The sequence below is a fragment of the Platichthys flesus genome, chromosome 6, assembly GCF_949316205.1.
Source record: "Platichthys flesus chromosome 6, fPlaFle2.1, whole genome shotgun sequence".
NCBI lineage: Eukaryota > Metazoa > Chordata > Actinopteri > Pleuronectiformes > Pleuronectidae > Platichthys > Platichthys flesus.
The window spans coordinates 25,514,949-25,537,139 of record NC_084950.1 but is presented as its reverse complement, the minus strand read 5'-3'; the positions used below and the strand labels follow the sequence as shown (position 1 = coordinate 25,537,139).

The 22,191-nt window shown below is 40.9% G+C and overlaps 1 protein-coding gene across 1 annotated transcript; it reads right to left on the bottom strand.

The window, feature by feature from the left end:
* Positions 1–282: 282 nt before the first annotated feature.
* Positions 283–21,963, bottom strand: slc6a15 (solute carrier family 6 member 15). The gene is made up of 12 exons (XM_062390818.1): positions 21,838–21,963; positions 19,494–20,003; positions 15,209–15,366; positions 14,595–14,721; positions 14,262–14,443; positions 9,728–9,838; positions 7,447–7,688; positions 6,745–6,943; positions 5,644–5,836; positions 3,787–3,946; positions 2,900–3,062; positions 283–1,624 (listed from the first exon to the last, which is right to left on the bottom strand). Exons 2-12 carry the CDS (start codon positions 19,792–19,794, stop codon positions 1,244–1,246), a joined length of 2,217 nt encoding a protein of 738 aa, XP_062246802.1. The 5' UTR covers positions 19,795–20,003; positions 21,838–21,963; the 3' UTR covers positions 283–1,243.
* Between the last annotated feature and the right edge of the window lie 228 nt (positions 21,964–22,191).

Here is a 22,191-nt window from a genome sequence, read left to right as displayed (position 1 = left end):
ACAGAGTATTATTTTCAGAAAGAACCATGGTGAATGGAGAGAGGTGGATGGAATATAATGGTTATCACAGGCTTAATCACTTCATCACACATTTATAGTTTATTGACCTTTACAATTATAAAATACTCCTAATTAATTCTAAAGTTACCAGTATCTTCATTCTTTGTATGTGTAGATTCATATTCTTTAATTAATGTTATTTACATTTAGAGTAGAGGAATGGTGACAGCCAGGTTGTGAATAACCAGACAAGACCTAAACAAAAAAGAGGACCAACATCTGTGGCAGGGTGTGGACCATTTTGATCTTTAATCTCGACAGGGAAAAAAATACATTGCATTTTAAGCCATTTCATGGAAAAAATATTTACAAGAGGGGTTCATTCCTCACAAACATTGACAACACATTAGTAAAAAACAAAGATGAGAGTTAAGGAAGTTTGAAGTACTTCTGAACATTAAAAACATGGTGCTCTGATATCCAAACTATCAAGATAAATATATTTATAATATTTATATTATATTTACAGAATACCTTAAATATACAGCGTCCATCATGTATTCTATAAACAAATATAAATTACTTAGGCACACTTTCGTCTCAAACATTCATGGGAGTGGTTTCCAGAGGTCATCCTCTCGCTGTTTGAACTCAACTCGTGAACTCTCACCAGCAAAAAGATGATCAGTCTCGCAGTGTTATTACACTGCCGCTAATCTCAGGACTTCTAGGCCAGCAGTTAGGTGTCATAATCTACACGCCCAGTTTTTACAGCAGAATTAGATGCTGGCTTGATTAACACACCCCCCAACAGACACAGGCTCAATCTAAAAAAGGACCTCACGACCCCGCGCAACTGCTCCTTCGCAGACTCCTAAATGCAGATCCTTGTTCAAGTAGGCCTGGTGGGACGTCCACCTTATTGCTTACACCTGTTCCCTCCTGCAGAATCTGCACTGAGGAGGAAGCAGAGGGAGCAGGAGACGCAGAGTAGTTTGGGACGCAGCCAGGCCAATGGATCATGGGTCAGATAAGGGTGATGTTTCCTCCCACTTGTTGTAAAGTAGACAATAAACAAAAAGGTTCAGAGACGACAAATAGAGAGCAGCTACGATATCTACAAAGGATATATAGTACAAGTGAAATATACATTGATGATACAGCCAACTAAACGCACGCAGAGGGGTGGAGGGGGGGAGTGGCCTGCCGGTATGGCCGCATAGGGCTTACTATTATAGTCAGTCTATAAGTCTGACTCTGGCATATCCGGTATGTCGGCCATCAAGTAACCAATACCGTAACGGCCGTTAGGTGCGGTGTCAGCATCAGGGCCGCCGCTGCCGCTCTGCTTGCGGTAGATGCTGTTGCCGGGCATCGGCGAGGGCGCCTCGCTGGGCGACTTGCCTTGAATCAGGCTGGTGTCATCATCCTCCCCCGGCCGGGCGGTCTCTTTGATGATGCGGCCCTTTTTGTAGGAGACGGTGGAGAGGCTGCTGGTGTTGTCATCGATGATGTTGAAGTAGCGCAGGCAAAAGACCACGGGCACGGGCATGATGGCCATCACCACCAGGGAGATGCAGACCACGATGCCCCACAAAGGGAAGATCACAGTGTGCTCTTTGGCCTGGAGGACAGACATGAGGAAAACATGTTATACAGAAGAAAATATGGAGGACGGACAAGTGGAGTTACACACACAATGATGAGTTGACAACAAGTAATTTCCTCTCAGTGCTTTCATGACAGTGGACAGTGGCTCATTAACAAGGTTTCCCTCAACAAAAGAAAGGTGGTAAACCATCCAGCTTGTGAAACAACCAATCTTGTAATCAATCCATATATTTGCTTTTAAATATATCTCACTTAATTGTTAATTTATATTTTCCATAAAGTTGATGTAATTAATGTCTGTTCTATAGGTAGCAAACAGATGTGGGCCACTTTAGGCAATGATGCAGCACTTATGGCTTTGTGGCCAAAAACAAAATGGATGTGGGCCTCAAATTGCCCACCGGTAAAATAGCAAATGTGGGTCACTTCTGGCAAACACGCAATCGCTCTTAACAAGGAGGAAAAGGGATGCAAAGCTGAAGTGCTCCCATGAGGCGAATGGTGAATATGGCCCATATAGCATAAAAACTAATTCGAGCCACCTTTGGTTGACGTGCTGTATTGCTACGGCTTCCTTGGGGCCCAGATCTGGCAAACAAGAACAGCCTGCCCAAGATGTGAGGGACGTTGGCTGATTGTTGGCCAAAACTATTTTGCTATGTGAGAATTGAAATGTTGATAAATTGCCAGTGATCACTGAGTCAACAGTACAATGATTAATCAAGGAGTTGCTGCCCTCCTCTGCATTTGCATCACTGATATGACAACATGAATGTGTATGGTTTTCAAGACTCTTGAACAGAGGAGGAATATGAAGATGTCACCCTGAACACTATCAAATGGTTTTAGGGATTTTATACATTTTGTATAAAATCTAACATTGCAGATTATTTCATGTATTAATCAAAGCTATTGTAATAAGTTATGTTGAAAGTTTGTACCTAAATCAAAAAGGATGCCCAATCATTCTGCAGGTGAGTAGGGTGAGCATTACTGCACATTAAGGAGAACAGGAAGGAGAACTGTCCAATTTTGTCCTTTGCTCTACTTACTGAAGGTTTAAAATGGCTCTGATCAAACATTGTATGTCTGAGTGGTAGACTACACATACTGTTGACTTTCCCTTGGTAAAAGGATGCCTGAACATGTGTTTATCAGTGAAAACTTGGTCATCCCCTGCCTTTCCATTTCAGCTACTTTGAACCCTTTAATTTGCTTTATACTTCTTCCACCCCCCTCCTCCTTGATCTCTGGTCCCGGGAGAGACCGGCCGGAGACGTTGACTCACCTCTTCCTCTATCCAGGCACTGTAGCTTGGCGGCGTCATGGACAGCTGGACGAAGCTGGAGCACAGGAGCACCAGCAGCAGGATGGGCGTGATGTACTTCCACATGTAGTAATAGAAACGGTACGGCGTGAAGCCCAGCATGTCCTTCAGGTCTTCAAAGAACCTGAGAGAGTGGGGGCAGCGAAGCAGTGGGAGGTGAGATCAGAAGTTTGTGGCAAAGAATCCAAAATCATTTCTTGTTTGTAAACCTGATGGCCTCTGTATGTTGTGTATGTCTTGCCTTCACGGCTTCATTCAAATAGATCTACTCAGGTACATGAATAGAACAGATTTATTAATGTTTTAAAGGGGACATATTATGCCCATTTTACCACAGTTGATATGGTTCCTTGGGGTCTTAATGAAATGTCTGTAACATATTTTGGTCAAAATACGACAAGGATAATTTTAAACAGCACCTTTTTTACCCTGTCTAAAACAGCCCTCCTCAGATTGACCTGATTTCAGGGCCCCGCGTTTTTGGGACGGTAGACATGCCAGATACCAAAATTAACGTGTAGAAGCACTACAAAAGTGGAATTTTCATAATATGTCCCCTTTAATAATTATTTTGAAAATATTACAAGCAAAACTACCAAAATACTAAATGCATATGTGATCATAGTCAATTTGGCTTTTCTTCAAGACATCATCAAAATGCTGTATAAAAGTTTTTTGTTCAACACTATCTCACTTAGAAACGTGATAAAAAAAGATCTGCTTTTTAATTGGTTTGAAGGGTAAATGTCAATACGAAGTTTGATTCTGCACATACCTGCTTACTTTCGCATTCTATGTAATTCATACAAACTTCAGACTATATGCAGTTGATGATATTGTGTACGTACTTTTCACATCCGTAAACCCAAGCGACGGCCACGTTCTCCAGAATGACCACGATGAGCAGAGGCAAAGTGGCCGAGTAGTCGTCAAACATGGCCACGAAGTAGTTCCCTGAGCGCTGAACAAACAGGAGGCCAATGGAGAAGGCCAGCACACAGCACCCCACTGCAGGAGAGATGCAGGTACTGCAGTTAGATAGTGTGCATACTCACAGATAATCTACAATACAGAGCGGGTCACTGAGTTCACATTCATATTGGATTGTTCAAATAAGAAGTATGGAAGCACTAAGAACAGCTAATACATGCATACATATAACTTGTATATCGTTTGTGGCTGGTAAGTGCGATTATATTTTATGGTTGTACCGTAAACTATTGTCATTAACTTACACCTAAACTAGCAAGTTGTAATAAACAGAGCTAAAATGCAACATGGTTAACTACAGCGGGAACCATTTAAAGCTGTCGGAGGCCAATGAGCAGCCGCATGTCCCACATCTGTTCACTGCAGTGTGCAGCAGCCATTGAGCCTCAAGCCTCATTTATCAAAACTTAAGAAGTTGCTTATGGTAGAATTTTTTTTTTTTAATTTTGAATATGTGTTTCTATCTATTGCCAACGTAGAGGACAAACCAATCTGATATTTTGAGAATAAAGTCATAATTTAACAATAACAAAGTCATAATGTTAAAAGATTAATGTTTTTATTTACAGGGAGGAAGTCATAATAAAGTCCTAATTTTGGCTATGACTCATTTTTGAGAGGAAATATCTGAAGATCAATCTGCTGTTTGTTAGAATGAAGAATGTGGAGCATCTTTTTAGGTTACTCAACCTTTTGTCACATCAGCACCACTTTATCATAAGTATCTGGACAAAAAAGATTGTGTAAGAAACTGAGTCTATTCTGAAAAAAGATCCACACAAATATCAACTCTTTTGTGTAGGAGGAAATCAACTGTAGGGTTTTCCCACATTACATATGTGTGATTGTTTAAGAGGTTTCATAGTTTGACAAAGGCATTGGATCTTGTAAAATTACAACTTTTTATTCATAATATTAAGATCCATTTATTCGTCCCAAACACATGCACAGACATGCAAAGGCACACTCATGCAGGTAGGGAAATTTAATCTCTGCTTTTTACCCATCTGGTGCAGGACACACAGAGCAGTGAGCGACCATGTACGGCGCTCGGGGAGCAGATGTTGGGGGAGTAAGGTGCCTTGCTCAGGGGCACTAGACAGGGTAGGGAGACTCTTGGATTTTTGACAGATCAATCCAGGTTCGTCTTTTGTTGTCTCTCCGTGGAGTCGAACCGGAGACGAACCAGAGACCTTCTCTGCCCATAGTCCAAGTTTCTGCCACTAGACCACCGCCTCTCCGATATAAGACTTTTATTTTTGAAATCTCATAACATTTCTCTTCAACATGGCCCTAATTGTGGCAATATTTCTGTCTTAGCTTTAGATGTCAGTGAAAAGTTGCATTTATGTTCCAAAATTAAGAGAAAGTCTCATTGCTGAGGGTTTGAGACTTTGTACTGGAATCATAACATTATAATAAACTAATTTCCCCTCTCATCTTCTCTAAGTGTTGGTGCTGATCTACCAGGGCAGTTCTAGAAAAGGACAGACGTTTGATAAACTGTTGTTTCTTTGTTGATGATCAACTTTATAAATATGAAAACAAGTGAATGATTATCTAACAACCCAGGCAAATACAGCCCCTAGACATCCTGCACATGCAACGAAACACTTTCAAATGTAATGCTACTTGATTTAAAAGGCTACTCGGTCAAATTTAACTTAGTATGAAAGAAAGAAGGAACATTGTTGTTCTTATTCATCATCTCTGACCTGTGAGAAATTCCTTGCGGACTTTGAAAGTGTCAATCAACGGAGTGAGGATGCCCTCGATGGTGCCGAACATGCTGCCGAGGCCAAGGTTCACCAGCATTAGGAAGAACATGACGGACCAGAAGGGCGATGCTGGGAAGTGGGTCATGGCCTCTGTGAAGGCGATGAAGGCCAAGCCTGTGCCCTGGACGGCCTGTAAGGGTTGAAGAAGAAGAAGAAGGAAAGGAAGTAAGCATCTTCACTTTACCTAAACTAAGATCCAGGCCTTTACTTGAGGTAGGTTAATTCATACAGACATTATGAGTCTTCATAGCTTCTTTCAGACACATACTAAGTAAGAGTTTCTCCGGCCGGCCCTCTAGTCAAAACTCCAAAGAATGTCCGAATGAGCCAATGTGAGAAAACAGCAGGAGATTCTCTGCAGGATTCACCACGAGTGAGTGAAAAAGCAAACTCAGTAAAAGGTCAGGTCAAGCCTCTGCAGACATTCTCCAGAGATCATGTATGAGAACGGCTGTTCTGTATGGCTAATGAAAAACTTACACATAATCATAAAAGTGCTAGGTTTTATCAGCAGCTCGTCCTCATTGAAAGCTATGTACTGGAGTAGTGTCTGGTTGTTTTACAAAACAAAAGGCGATTTGCAACTTGGCTTTTTTGGCCATAAAAGAAATATCCTACCCAGATCTACCACAACTGACATTCCTTCAGTTGGAGCCTCATGCTATCTTATTGTGCATCAGATTGGCCACACAGAAAATATTGTCAAAAAAATACTGAATCCAAAATGTTTGCCTTACTCTTAAAATGTTACTCTTGTAAAATAAAATGAAATGTTTTTTAATTGATATGTCTATTACACCCCTTGCCAATAGGGGGTGCTGCCGCCCCATCAGCACCCTGTTTCCCCCCTTTAGTGTTTGTAGAGACTAAACAAACAGTGTTTGAGTGGAGCTAATCTAAATGGTTGCCCCTGCTTCACATTTACTGGATTCTCAATTAACTCTTGGCAAGAAAACAAATAAGTATTTTTAAAGAATTATTGATAATTTCCTATCAATCAATATTTGGATGTGTTTTTCTATGTGTTTTTCCACAAACCTTGTTGAGCTCGTCCTCAATGCTGCAGGAGTCCAGACCCAGGCTCTGGTAGTCGGTATCCTTCACCCCTTTGAAGATGGTTATCATCTGACCGTAGTCCTCCACACTCACCAGAGCACCCTTAGTGAGGTTGATGTGGTGCGGGATCAGGTTCTCCTCAATGCCGTTACCCAGCAACCCCACAATCTTATTAATGTTTCTAAAAAACAGACACAAGTAAGTGATGATTAAAAAATAACCATGTCTTGGTAGGACAGGGACAATAAGGCCAAAAGTGATACAGAGATACAAGTTTTCATATGAGTTTCCAATAAATATCTGTTTAAGACAGATTTTGGCCCCTGAGAGAAGGTTAATGGTTAAAACTCTTATTTGTGAGCAGAAAATGATTAACACTTGAGCAGTAAATGAGCAATATATCATTATATATTGAACTTTTCTTATATTTCAATAATTACTGATACTGTTTTATTGCCCTGCCCTATGTTTTATTCATACAATTGAAATTCAGAATGACATTTGTTTCTCTTTCGCCACTGCCTACATGGAAAACATAAACACTAGGAGTCCGATTAGCTTTTTTTTAAAAGAGCCACAACCGCTGTTTCATCGTGAGGGACGCTAACACTCAGATCAGCCCTTTACTGGTGGACAGTAAACACAAAGCTATAAATATCTGAACGTGACTGAGTTAATACTCACAGTGCGACACACTTGCTGCTCATGATGTTGGCTTTGAAGCCCAGCACAGCGAACACCACCAGGGTGGCCAGCACAGAGGTGAAGAAATTGATGAAAGACACCAAGACGGCATCGAAGTGGCAGTTGTTGTCCCGCTTGTTGTAGCTGGAGAAGGCGATGACGCCGCCGAAGCCGAGACCCAGGGCGAAGAAAACCTGCGTGGCCGCCTCTCGCCACACCTTGGCCTCCAGCATGATCTCCAACTGAAACAGAGCACAGGCAGATTCAGTGACACAGTCCATGTTTAGCAACGTCTTTTATGGAAGTAAATCTGTCTCACCAGATTTAGAAATCTTCACTTTTTATTTTTCAATTTTAAAAAGTTAAAAGTAAGAGGTCAGCTAAGTTGCATTTTGACTTTTCGACCGACATAGCTGATCACTTCCCCTAATTAGAAACGCCAGTGTCACATGATCAATGGAGTGTACAGTGATTGGCTGAATGTTTGTTCGATTCCAGCTAGAATTCATTGATATCATCGATGTTTAATCTGAAAATGAGTTACCTTTTATGATGTTTTTATTATTATAAATAATTTTAACCTAGTCACTTAAGGCACTTAACACATGTTAATACAACTGCTGCTTAATTTGAAATGAGCTGATTGTAAATATAGGTTTGTATAAAAAATCAAGGTTTATATTTTAAACCTTGAATTTACTTGTGAATTTGTATTATTGATAAACAAAGGTGAAAATGAGTAATTGAAAATTTGAATTGAGATTACTCAAAAAATGTAAATACATAATTTCAATTCCCAAAATTCGGTAATTAAAGATAAACTGTTCTGTATATTTAACATATAAGATGTGAGGTTTGGGTTTTGAGATTGATCTAAATCTGTGAAGACTCACACGTCTACAGTGATAACATTAACATGCGGTGCTATAGTGTGACTTTTTGTCATTAAACAAACTGATGATGTAACTCCGTGACAGTTTAGGCACCACACGTGTGAATACATGAACTGATTGTTCTATTTTAGAACATTTATGAAAAAGAGTTTTTAAAATCTGAATGGGACTATGATGCTTCACTGTCAGTGATGCACATTGTGTTATTTTGGCTGGGCGGGGGGGTTGTGAGCATATGTTTGAACATAGTGTAGTTCCTTGCCTTGTGTATGTTATTACGTATTATGACTAAGACTATGTGTGGTCTGTGATTCACATGTTGCGACACATAAAAACCCTTCAACAATGAGGTTGAAAGTCAATAATTGAAACAATAATAATCCTTGAGTGCACAGAATGATCTATTATAAGTGGCTTTAAACTCACATGCTCATCCAACAATGTTTTTTTAATAATCAACATTTATTAGTCTGTGTTGTGCGGCCTCTCAGGACACCGTGTCTTGCCAAATGACAGCTGGTGGCTTGACAGTTTCCACCTGGTAGATTCTCTGTTACAAAAGGTCTCACACTGCTCGCCGCATGCAGCAGGACTTTGATGTGCGCGGGAGACGGTGGCAACACATGTTGGCTAAAATTGTAAAATATCGGCCAACGAGACTGAGCCGATACATGAGACGCGACAGACACACTCTGCTGTGGACGAGTGTCTGGGGCTGGTCGCCTACATAAAGCCTCAGTGACTCCAGTTGCCATGGTGACATGGTTTCACATCCCAAAGTGCCATTGGCCTGATAATGCAGATGAGCCGGCCTATTACGCTGCAGATTGAATTTTGGAGTGCGACACCTTGAAGTCATCCAATTTAACAGAGACTGGTTGATTAAAAAAACTTGGCCTGCAAGCGTGAATATTCAAGAAGCATTTCTACATTTCTGACACATGCTTGTCTCTCATGAAGAACGTCAACGATTAATCCGTTTGTTTATTGAAAGGAAATAAATTGTCAGCATTTTTTAGATTAGTTGTATTGATGTTTCAGGATTTCACAAGTAAACAGGAAACAGATCTGCTGGTTACGGTTTTGTTTTTTTAAATGGAGATTACAATCTTTGTTATCTGCAAGGTTATGGTCTGAGCTGCACAAAACAGGACATTTAAATATGTCAACCTGGGTTCCGGCAAAATATAATCACTACTTTCTGACATTTTATAGACAAAGGGATGGGTTGATTATTTGATAATGAAACAATTTAGTTGAAGAACAACAATCAAATGGTTAAATACGAAATGGATATATTCCTCCTTAGTAAATTTCATTGACTTTCCAACAGTAGTGTTGCTCTGAATTGTATTTTAAGACTATAGAGACATGCTGACTTGCATTACCTTGGGTGTAAACATGTGGCGAATCCCATCGACGGAGCCCTTCAGGAGCAGAGCCCGAACCAAGAAGCATATCAACACAACATATGGAAACAGGGAGCTGAAGTACATCACCTGCAAACAAACACATCATTGAATTAAAATTAAAACACTTTCCTGTAAGCTTGTCCCTCAACAGACACTTTGCATTGTTCAAGATGTCAAGAGAGTCACACAGTGTCTTGGAAACTAGGAGCAATGGATACACAGCGAAAACAAAGACTGTCACTTACAGCTGTATAAGGACCAAATCAGTTTTGAGTGATCACAAGATACTAAAAGTCAAACTAAGCTGAATTCAAATAAATGTTTTGTTCATAGCTATGAGCTTGTTTCCAGATCATGTTTTGCCAGCACAGATTTGAAGTAGACCCAACAGCCTTATCCAAACTGCCGGCTGGTTATGGAAGTTTTACTCTTAAATAGTTTTACTATTCACCTTTTTTTATCAAAGTTGAACATTTTAAGTTTTGGACTATGAAGGGGGAACTAACTGCTGCTCAGTTCCTGATCACATGTTGAGAGTGAGTAGCTTATGCCTTTAAAAAGCTGCAAAAATAAAAAATGTGTTCTTCTTGGTAAATGAGACGGGAAAATTATGATAAGCCATTGCATTTTCTTTTGTTTCCTATTTATATCCATGTCTCGGATCTAGGTTTGTAGCGGAGAGATGAGTCTGGGGTATGTTTTAAAATATCTGATCTTTTCTGATCATTTTTAAAGAATGCCCCAGGCAAGGTGGTTAACTGATATCAGCCAGAACTGGTAGCTCCAGGGTCTTTGCATGCCCCTTTGTCTCATTATTGTGCTAATCAGACACTGGGCCCCATGTCATTTTGAGTTTGTATAGACAAGATGGTAGTTAAAGACTGAGAGCTGTAATGAGAGCCTGACTGAGGCGCTACCCTGCGACACATGGGTTTACAGGACTAACAGAGGGGTGTGGGCACTGGGAGATGGTTTGGGGTGGGAGATGGTCATGTGCACAGTTGGTGATTCAGACCCAATGCGTCTCCTACATGGTGGTCCATATGTAGACCTGAGTGAGGCAACATAGTGTCACATCTTAAAGAGAAAGGTAAACAATGCATTTAAGTGGGATTCATTCATATATTTTAAAGTTTCACCAAACTCAGAGTCTCTAACCTGTGATCACAAAGGATATTCATGGAACTGACTGTGAGGCAAGTGTCCCATGGCTATGTTCTCTGGTTATAGACAGTTTTGAAACCTAGGGTTCCATTGCCAAAGGAACTCATTCTGGGGCATTTTCCTGTTCTGCAGTGGTCACAAGTTGCTCTTTCTTTTAGTTTCAAAGAAATGCCTCAAAGCTCGATCTATTTATGACAGCACAGATACAAAAATAGTTTTCTGTTAATTGTGAAATGATGCATTAAAGGCAAGAAATCTGACGTCAATACATTCTGTAACTTAAAACCAACATATAGACTGATTTTATGTTTTATTCGAGTTGTATTGGTGTCTAAGCAGAGTTGAAAGCTTTGCAGATGATAAATCCCCCAATTTAAAGTAAAATGTAACAATTTGCTGCAACCCTTGTCTGAGCACAGAGCTCGAGTTTATAAGAACACAATCCCAGTCAAGTCAAACAGTGATAAGCAGATATAATGTTTCTGGTCCTTCATGATGTCAGTTTAATGTTCTGTCATGTTTTGAAACATAATGTTTCTTGTTAGAATGCATTTGCTTCTTGCAAAGGTCATATTCTGAGAACTGCTATCACTGTGTTATCATCAACAGATTTCCCCCTGAGAACATAAAATCACACGCAATCGTTCTTCATACACAAAGAGCCAGTAATCTGCAGACTGCTTTTCATCCAAAAGACCAACGTTCAATGTGTCTCAACATTATTTTACCAAATCTATGACAAGCCTGCTCTCTCCCTCACCATAAGTTGTAAAGTTGTAAACTCCCTCTCCTTTGGGCCACGCTCTTCACAATCAAACAAAGCAAGAAAGGGCGCGTATAACCATGGCAACCAAAACAGTCTGAACCCTTTCACGCCCACCCACACACAAATGGGACAGCAATGCAGATCGCAGTTAGGGATATTCCTTGGAAAAGGCTTTTGTGTGAACATGGGTGGAGGGGACATTATTATTCTTTTGTACCACGAGGCCTCGACTGAACTTCAAAGAAGAATCTGGCCCCTTCAGGGGAAAGTTCATTCCCATTTCTATTCTGGCCAACTTGAGATGCCATCCAGACACACCAGGTAGTTGGAGGACGATCATCAAGCTCCAAATGTACAATTCACCAGTAGCTGGGGTTTCTTTTTTCATAAACCACAAAATAAACGTATGTTCTCACTTTAACAAATCATTTTGTTTTCACAATGGCAATGGAAGTTCGCGTTAGTTCTAATACAACTCCTCTGACAGAGTGGCAGTGGTGGTTGTGAGTGTGAAAGTGATTGTGGTTATCAGTGACATTTCTTGCCAGGAAGCAGTATGTGGCAGACAAGGGAAATGAGACTGTGGAGCTCTGTGAATCAGTTGAGCCACAGGCTGAGATTGAAGCTGTGTTTTTGCTGCAGTCATCTATCTTGTTTTGTCTAAGACTGTCGTGGAGAATGAGCTACAGAAGGCCAACGTGACCACACCATCTCAAGAAACTACAGTTACTGTTTCGACAGGGTTCTATATGGTTATTTTCCACAAAGCAGAATCTTTTCACCTAAAATATATTCAACACATTTGTTTAAAAACCTGAAGACAATTATGTTAAAGCTGTAAAACAAATTTTCTCAATTAACGGTAAAAAAATATGATTCTAGGTTATTGCTGTTTTTTATTGCTCCCAGTCTTGTTTTGTAAATTTGAAATAATAAAGTTAATTCAACATAAAGGTTGAAAACACATGGCAGTGTATTGCAGCCACCATGACAAAAAATGTTGCTTGGTCCTAAGTTACAAACAAGAAGGTATCTCGATTGAGAGCCTTTATTGTCAAAGTATTGTACAAAATACAATTAAATTGTATTTTTGATCCACAAGTCTATCAATCGTGATTACTTTAGATAAAAAGTACACTGTAAACATAGACAATTGTGGAACTTTTTCTCATTTGGATATTTATTATAATAACAACATATCCATATCATTTGTTAAGAGGAGAAGATATGTTGGTTTTCATGTGATTTCATGTATTGATATAACAAAAGTTTTTCTTGCAGGAGCTGAGTCAGATGTATTTATCCCATAATAGAGAGAAATTATCCAGTTTTAACATGAAGTTAGTAATTAATAACTTTTTTTTACACCAAGGCAGAAATACACTGAGTGGCAGATAACAAAAACCATAACCAACCTAACATTACATTAGTTAAAACCATTGCAAACCTAAATTTCAACAGCCAGAGTGCAACCTGAGCATCCCATAAGTCCATGTTTCCAGGTCGTTGTTAGATGTCAGTTCAATATACTCACCTTCTGAGAACTCCAGTTTGGTCTCCACCAAGTTGTCTATCTAGTGACAGACAGGTTGCACATAATAGGTTTTTCAGAGCCTTTGTGCCGGAAACAGTTCCCTACAGATGCAGCTGTAACTAAATCATTCACTTAATGTGCTTTAAAACCAAAATAATGAGGCTGAAAAGCCCAACAGATCTGCGGGATGTTAATTCTCCATGATTTTGGCCTCATTACAAAGACTTGTTTCATTGGGTTAAGCTCTCTCCAGCTCATCTATGAACTTCATCAAGATCTTTTTCTTCTGGAGAGGGGAAAAAAATGTAATCGCAGAAATACACCGGATTAATGTTGACCCCACTCTTTGTCATAGCCAAGCCGATGCCCAGCGTAAGATGTGGGGGATAATATCAAAATCAAATAACTTCTGCATCAAAGATTACTCTGGGAACATTAAAGAGTGCAACAATTTCTCCAATTAGCGCAGCTTGACTGTGACCTTGGCTAATGCTTGTCATATGATCCGAGAAAGTGTGGATTGATAAAGATCACCGGTAGAAAGAGAAGAGCAGCGGGGCGAGTTTGCAAGCAAACGCCGACCTTTAGCCAGTGGGCTTATCCTTCCGGATGCTAGTCACGCTACTGTCAGCTTCGCTATACTGCACTGAAGTAAGCTGAGCCAGAAATCCCACACAAGATCACATGAGCTCCCAGGATCATATCAGAGACTGCATCATTAGCCAAGCCAAGCCCAGTCACATTACAGTAGTCACCAAGCAGTGGTTTAATACCAGGCGCCCATTCTGTGTGCCCTTTAAAGACCTCTACTTTAAAGTGAGCTCATTATTTGAGAGGATTTTACAAAACACTTGGCAAGAAATGGCCATTTGTTTCTGTCACTTTATAGAGTCCAAGAGTTATATCTAAGCGGCTATGAAGGCCAAGCTGGCCAAGCCATCACAGGGAAGCTGTACAGCCAACTAAATTTAAAAAAATATATTTTCTGGCTACAAAATCTACTGAGGAAATGAAAAAACGCTAAAAGAAAATCAATTTGTGCCTACCTTCCCAGAAGACTGGATTCCCTTGATCATAGCAAGGCAAACCATGGACCACGCAATCAGCAGGCACACCGTCATCTTCCAGTTGAGGCCTCCTCCCTCAGAGATGCTGTCGGAAATGTTCAAGGCCTCACGGTACCAATAATAGGTGGTGGCCGAGCTCTTCTCACACTCCGGCACCACATCTGCGGACAGAAATGTAAAGAGTTGCCTTTGACTTCTTTATTAAAAATCGCCTCTCTTATAAGCTCTGTGTTTCACAGTTCGAGCATGACAGGGAGTTAGAAGCTAGAGTGACAATTAATTGCTAAGGGGTTTCTTTGTTATGTGTCTCACATGTACTGTTCTTGTCCTTCACAAGCGGACACTCATGCCATGGCAGAGGTTGCTGGAAGGACTGGGAGAAGTAGAAGAGGCTCCAGCTGATGATGACGTTGTAGTAGAGAGCCACAAAGAAGCAAACCTACAGGAACAGAGTAGATTGACTTCAGACACACTGAACCAAAAACAGGATTCTTTAATCATATCACCTTCTTACATAGTAACAAACATGATGTTCTGTTTGAGTCACCTTTGATGATAACATTTTTCTTCCATTTTTCACATAAAGGACCAATGTACATTATCCTTATGGTTTCCCATTTGTGATTCCACATTTTCAAAATATATTATTTGTTCCAAAGAATCTGTCTTTAAAGCTAGGGTTGGTATTCCTGGATAAGAAGGCTGCACTGAAAATATGCAACCGATACATCCCACCCAATCCAATCAGCCCTCTGGTCAAGGCTACACCCCCAAAACAGATGAACGTGCACTGATTGACAACTACTAGAAGTCAGATTCAGATTCCTTTATTGATGGATTTCCAGAAAAAGATAATTACTCTTTCAGAAACAACTTACCAACTCTACCTTTAAGCAATAAAACGAATACACAGTGTCAAGACTCACCATACAGCTGGCAAAGCCGATGCCCCCCAGCCGAGGACTGATATAGTTCCACACCCCAATGCTGCCCCTGCGGATACGCTGGCCTACGGCGAGCTCCAGGAAGAACAGCGGGATGCCAATCAATATCAGCAGGATGAGATAGGGCACCAGGTACGCTCCTGCAGGTCCAGCAAAATACAGACAGCAAGTTAGACTGAGGACACACAAGGAGAGGAAACTGGAACTGTGAGGTGACACCACTTTTATTCCTGAAACCAGCCCTGAGGCACATGGGCACAACATACACATTTTGTAACTGGTCTTTATCTCTAAATCTGCGGCACGCTGTATACAAATTCACAATCACAGTGTATCACAGTTTTTAAAGTAGCCCATACTCGACAAACTAAACACCATTTGAATCAATCTTTATGACAACCGAAGGCTAACACAGGTTCTCTTTCATGTTTGGAAGGGGAGGTTGAGGTGAAAAGTTATCAGCTTCAACGTGACACTTATCCACTAGATGTCACTAGATTCTACACACTGAACCTTTAAAACATGTCTCCACCATAAAATCTAATGATTTTTTTGTGGGGACTTACTTTGTGTCCCCAAAAGGAAGTCAAGTCCATACAATGGCACCATATAAACAGATTTACATCCCCACAACATACCTCTATCTCAGCGAGAACACTGGCATAATGTATCCCCTAGCTCCTTACTCTAACCTTAACCATTACAACAAAATACCTTACCTTAATCCAAACCAAACCCTAACCTTAAATTCAAGTCTTAACCTCCAAACAACTCTTTGTAAAAGTGAGGAACGGCTTCTTTTTCGTTTTTACTCACAATGGTCTTCTCACAGACATAAGTAAGTACACAGGCATAAGTACACACACACACACACACACACACACACACACAAATTACTATACACACGACTGCTGAGCTGCAACTGTGTGTTTCCACCTAATGTGTCCCACCACGGTGTGTGGTGCAATCAAATAATCCAGGAAACCAGCAACGATGCAGAAGTCTTAAATTACCTAAATGACTGTGGGATTACTTTGGGCAACATTACATAGACAACGTTGCTCTCTACAATTAAGGTTTCAGGGCGGATGACTAACATTAGGACAGGCGGTAATGAGTGTGATGTAATGAAGTACAGAGGGGGCACGTCTCTCATGCATCTACTCATGAGCCGTACGACTGTGCCCAAGACCTTCTGAAGAGAACTAAGAGAACCTCAACATTTCCTTAGAGGAAATGGCCGGTGGTTATATGTGTTTAGGGGAAGTTATTGAATTTATGTGGCTGTTAAGTTCCCGCTGCATACGTTGTGATGCAAAGAATATTGCAGCGAGTAGGTTTTTATTTTCTACGCGTGTCTTGAAAGGACCTTCCACCATGGAAACTGTGAGACATTTCTACATCATACATCATATTTCTAGGCCTAGATCTGCCTTTTTTTCACCTTTCTCAACCCCTACATCAAAAAGTACAATAGGTGAGTCAACGAGGTGCACTGTGAGTCACTGATGACAACATTCAAACTTCCACAATGGGTATATTGTTTTTTCATCCCTGTTTCGACAGAGTATATTGTTTCATCTGGCCGGACGCTCATTCAGATCCTTTCCTGAGTCCTGCTGCTGTCCCTCCCAGCTCTGCTTTAGGTGGGAGTGGTCACAGGCAGGAAGTAAATATGTGTTGGTCTATCTTTTGTTTCCAGTGTGTGTGTTTGTGTTTGTACAGTATACTCACTGGATTCTAATATTAAATCGTCTAATTCTGGTTCACTGAGTAGAGGGAGGCTTCAACATCAGTCAGACTCATACCCCCCACTGGTCTCCATTGTCTTTTAAAACTGTCGACAGCGTCTCTCTCTCACACACACACAAACAGAGACCCACATGTTGGCAACACTTTGATAAGCCTGATAAGAGCAAATCTATCTTTTCTTAAAATAGTTTCCTGCAGTCCTCTTCACTTATGCTGTGCAGGTGAAATAGCTGGTTTGTCAAGTCAGGCATCTTGTGCAGTGAAAAGGAGAGTGTATGATTTGTATGCATGTTTTATAAGAAATTAGATGAGATGATTCATATCAAAACTACCTTGAAAAACCTTCTATTCTAAACATCTTCAACAGTTATATCCTTTTAATCTTTGATGTTCAATCATTTACTTACTTATTTAATAAGTTACTTACTTATTTACTATGAATTGTTTCTGAATTGTTATCAGTTTATTATCCTGTTTTATTTAGTCTCTGTTCTATTATCTTTATTATTTTATTTTTCTTTGTTTACCTGCATTCAACATTTTCCGCATTTCCAATAGGAGATTTACGATAAAATTTCCTCAGTCCCTGTTAATAATGTTTGTGCATGATTGTCTGGTGTTTTGATTCCGTAAAGCACTTTGTTTAACATTGTTTCTATAAAAACGAGTGTACAAATAAAGTTTAATTAATTACTTTTGATTCTTAATCTGTATAACCATAGGAAATACACAACAAATTATTTGACATATTGAATCTTGTGCTACCGCTTGTTACTGTTTTGTGTTCAGGTTGTTAGGGTCAATACTTCAGCATGTTGTTAACAAAGCAGTTCAAAATTAATTAATGAAGTAATTAATGGAGAACATAATCAGCAGACTACTCAATACGATCTTTTTTTAAAGGCACTGCTGTAGGCCCTGAAGACAAAGGGCCCCTCTGTTCTCATCACACTGCCATTAAAGAAAACAGTAAGGAGATGAGAGACGATGACATGCAAACACGTACTGTACATAGCAAATGAAGCATACAGGTTCCTGCTGTGTGTGGATAATGCAACTAAAACATATACAAAATCCAGTCTTACATACAAACACACACACGCACTAACACGCGCACACGCACAAAGACCTGCCCCAGCCACAGATCTGACATTTTAATCTAATTACAGTTGAACACAGCAGGGGGACCAGAGCTGTTTAAAACAGACCTGAAACATGACAGGGTCGAAAGAGAGTTGATTTGAACAGAACACATACACACACATACGGAAGATACTAACAGATGGATCTCATGCAAATCATGTACAAGAACACACTTGTATGGACACACACAAACACACACACACACTCTTTAATTTGGAATGGCATGCAGTCTTTTATACTGATCTTTTAATTTCATGGGTCTTAGTTTTTAAGCCCGTTGTGACATTGTATCTTATAACTAAAATGACTTGTATCGACAGCTTCTATCTTGTCTGGCCAGCGTCTGTGAGACAGTTTCATTTAATCAGCTTTCTCAAGGCAGTCAATGGCTTTACCTAATCTCCAGGTGGGAAGTGCAACACATTATTATTGGCCTGGAACACACACACACAAAAAACCCACACACTTTTTGGCACTTTTTAACCGGTCATTCAACGTCTATTTGTCTATTTTAGGAACTTTGGGAGTTTCTGAGTCATGTGCGGCCAAACTCTATCAGCAGTTCTTTTAATATTAAAAAGAAGCTTGGAAAGGACTTCAGTGTAATAATAAACACTGCATGGTCTTTTTGTCAAGTTGGGGCCCAATTATTATTCTGATAATATTCAGACTGTTTCAAGGGTAAATCCGAACTTCTGGTTACTTGCAGTCACGTGGTTTCTTGAGTCAACATTTGATCTCTGTAATAACACATGAAACATAAAGATGTGCCAACACTTTTAGGCGTCTACAGCCTCAGAGTAAATTTAAGGCTCCGACCCACAAGTCCTTGACTTGCCACTATTTTAGATGTGATACTCTAAACTTGGATCTGATAAATCCTCCTCAGTTGCATGTCAGCACAGTGAAATACTCACAGGTTTACTACACATTCATTCTAATGTTACTGATTTTGAAACCGAAGTCTATTCTTCTGCTGTAAACTCTTTTACACAACCACAACTGGAATTTTATTAATCACTAGACTAAGACCATTGTCTTTCTGATGGGATAAGAAACTTAAACAGTCAGTGTCAAGAACACTAAAGCAAACTGTAGTTATTGCCGAACCAGTTCATTCTGAGTCTGGTTTTGTAAATGCACAGTATCTGTCTTAACTACTGTGTGGCGGAAATATTTAACAGTTTAAAATCATGGACAAGATTATGATATTAACACATGGAGTTGTGCAAAACTGTGACATAAATACAAACTTGATGAATCGAATGTTTCTGTTCCTTGTAAATGTCTTAGTTTTTAGTAAGTTTATGTTACCCATCCATATTTGAAGAGTTCTACTGCTCACTGTGTTAATGATCTGACTGGGACTCACCCCCTCCATTCTTCTGACACAAGTATGGGAACCTCCAGACGTTACCCAGGCCTACAGAGAAGCCGACCTGGGCCAGGATATACTGGAGCTTGCTGTTCCAGGCTGGACGCTCCTCTTCCTCGCCGTCCGAGCCCCCTTCCTCCACGTCACACTCTTTCCCTTCCCCATCATGGTTGTTGACGATCAGCGAGCTCTTCTTGAAGGAATCGTCGCAGGCGTCCTCGTTGGAAAGCAGGTCCTTAACAGACTCTGTGACATCGTCGTCAAGCTCTCTCTTGACGGCCTTGCTGTTTTTGGGCATTTGATAAAGCAATCAAGGCGAAGGGTGGAAAGTCTTTTCAGTCAGTGGGCTGGAAGGGCAGGGCCTGCGTCTTTGAAACGTCACTATTTCAAATCGGTCTCTGCACAGCTACAAGGTTGAAGGAGTTTGGGTTCAAGGACACGTGGGGTTTAAGAAAGTTCGTAGAGGTTGAGTGAAATAGGTCTTCAGTTCTTCATTATCACCAATGTCTGTGGCAGAAAAGAGGAAACTGCTGTAAGTAACAGGAAAATAAAAAGTTAAAAACTGTGGTTACAGCACTGGCCCAACCATTACTGATGAACAAACACTTATTCTAGTCATCAGTGTGTTTGAGTGAGTTTTGTGAGTCGCCTTTCAGCCTTTAATTTCCCTGCTAAGTGGCCGACTGACGGGTTTCTGGCAAATGAAGACAAGGATAAATGAAACCTGTACACATCAACCTAATTATTAAAATGTTTGATTTCAATCATATGTTTCTTCTGCATTCATTAAATCTTAACTTTTCCCCTCCCTACTTCTCCCAGGCCAGAGTGTTTGAGTCCATACAAATATGTGCACATGCAAATCACATGGTCTGGTTGGGGCAGCAGAATCAATGAATGGGGATTTTATTGTAAGTTAAAGTTCTGAAGGAGGAAAGAAAGAGGCTCTGGAACATTAGCCTGGGCGACGGTGACTCTGTGACCGGTCGAGGTGTTGAGACTATCATGTTTCAAGCCTTCTGAATAATTGAAGGCAGGAGGCCATTTGCATACGAACCCAAACACGGTGTCACCACAGCTGTGAGGGATGGGGACACCTGTCATATGTGAGGGGATGTCGAATTTAAAAAAAAGAAATACCAATATGAGCAGACAGCATGCATCTTCTATAAGGGATAATATTCGGAATGATCACAATAGTATGCAGCTTTCAGGGATGGGGAAACCTCGAAGGATGTCAATAAAAAAATGTCAATAATAACATGAGCAGACATGTGGCACTTGTCTCTATAGTCTTCGGGGGAATCATAGTGGTACGCGGCTGGGGAAACATTTAATATAAAATACAAATGCGAGCTAACAGGTGCCACTTGTCTCCTAAAGGATCATATTCGGAGGAAAGCTGCTCCATAGCCCTTGGTGATGGACAAACCCTTCATACATGACCGGATGCCAACTTTCAATAATTAAAATACTATTATTATAACTATCTCTTCGGGACAATGTGCAGCGCTTTGTTTTAGTGTGGACAATAATAACATGCAAATCCCTTGGATTTCAGCATGAAAACCATCCAGGGTGTGGACACTATATATTCAGACTGAGGTGGGATGAAGTGCGCATCATCTGTCTCTCCTCTGGATTTCATCACCCTTACAAGGCGTGTTGGTTTCACATTTTTCAAACGTACACGTTTGAATTTTTTTCCTATGAAACGCATCGATGTTCCGAGGTTGCAGAATAAACATGGGCACCCCGTTTTTCACCGAGTGGCGGATTAGTGGATTAATAGACCCACTTCACCGCTGCTAGATTAGCCTGGTCTATGTGAGGCATAGGCCGTCTTTTCATAATCCAGTGAAGGCACCACAGCCGTGATGCTGAGTAACCTTCACCGCGCTCATCATGGAGACTGGAGTCAAACACGGCCTCGCGATCACTGAATGGACATTCAGAGTGTGAGGCTGATGGAGGCGCACAAAGACACACGCGCCTCACCATTTTCTTCCGGCTGCACATGCCTCAGGAATGATGAGTCAAAAGAAACGGGCCGGTTTGGAAAAAATGCAGATGGACAAACACACAAAGAAATAAATTCACAGCGATGCCATGTGGCACGAGCCGCTCCCCGAGGAAGGCGCAATAATGACAGCCCCCCCACACACACACCGCTCCGTCTGCATGACATCCTTGTGAGGTGTTTCATCATTCACGGGCCATGCACACATATCCGGCGCACTGGTACCCCACTCAGCCTCTCTCACGCAAACACACACACATACGCGCTCGCACAGAAAAACACCTTGTGCGCACTCGGTAGGATGCTGTGGAGGGAACTCACCCGTGTGGATGAAACAGTCGTCCTCTTCCGAAATGATTCGTCTCAAGGAATGAAATTGTGAGAGCACATGCATGGGGCAGGCATTATCACTTGCTTCTCTGTGGACCAGTCCGACCTGTGTGTGCAGCTACAGTCTCAGATTGCCTAAATATGAGCGCGGCCCACTCAAAGGGGGGGGGGGGGGTCGCACCGCCTCTGACGCGCGGACACAACACCCGATGAACACGTTACCGTATGTCACCAAGTAGAAATCACATTTCCCCACTAGAAGGCATTACATGTTAAAGGTATTGACAATCAAAGATTTATTTGAAAATCAGCGCATTGTCTTCCTGTAACCACCCCTTTCCAGCC

Coding starts and splice junctions, on each gene's coding strand:
- slc6a15 (XM_062390818.1), bottom strand. CDS start 19,794: ATGCCCAAAAACAGCAAGGCCGTCAAGAGAGAGCTTGACGACGATGTC. Junction 9,839..14,261: donor GAATCCAGTCTTCTGGGAAG/GTAGGCACAAAT, acceptor GTTTGTTTGCAG/GTGATGTACTTCAGCTCCCT. Junction 7,689..9,727: donor GCCACATGTTTACACCCAAG/GTAATGCAAGTC, acceptor GCTCTGTTTCAG/TTGGAGATCATGCTGGAGGC.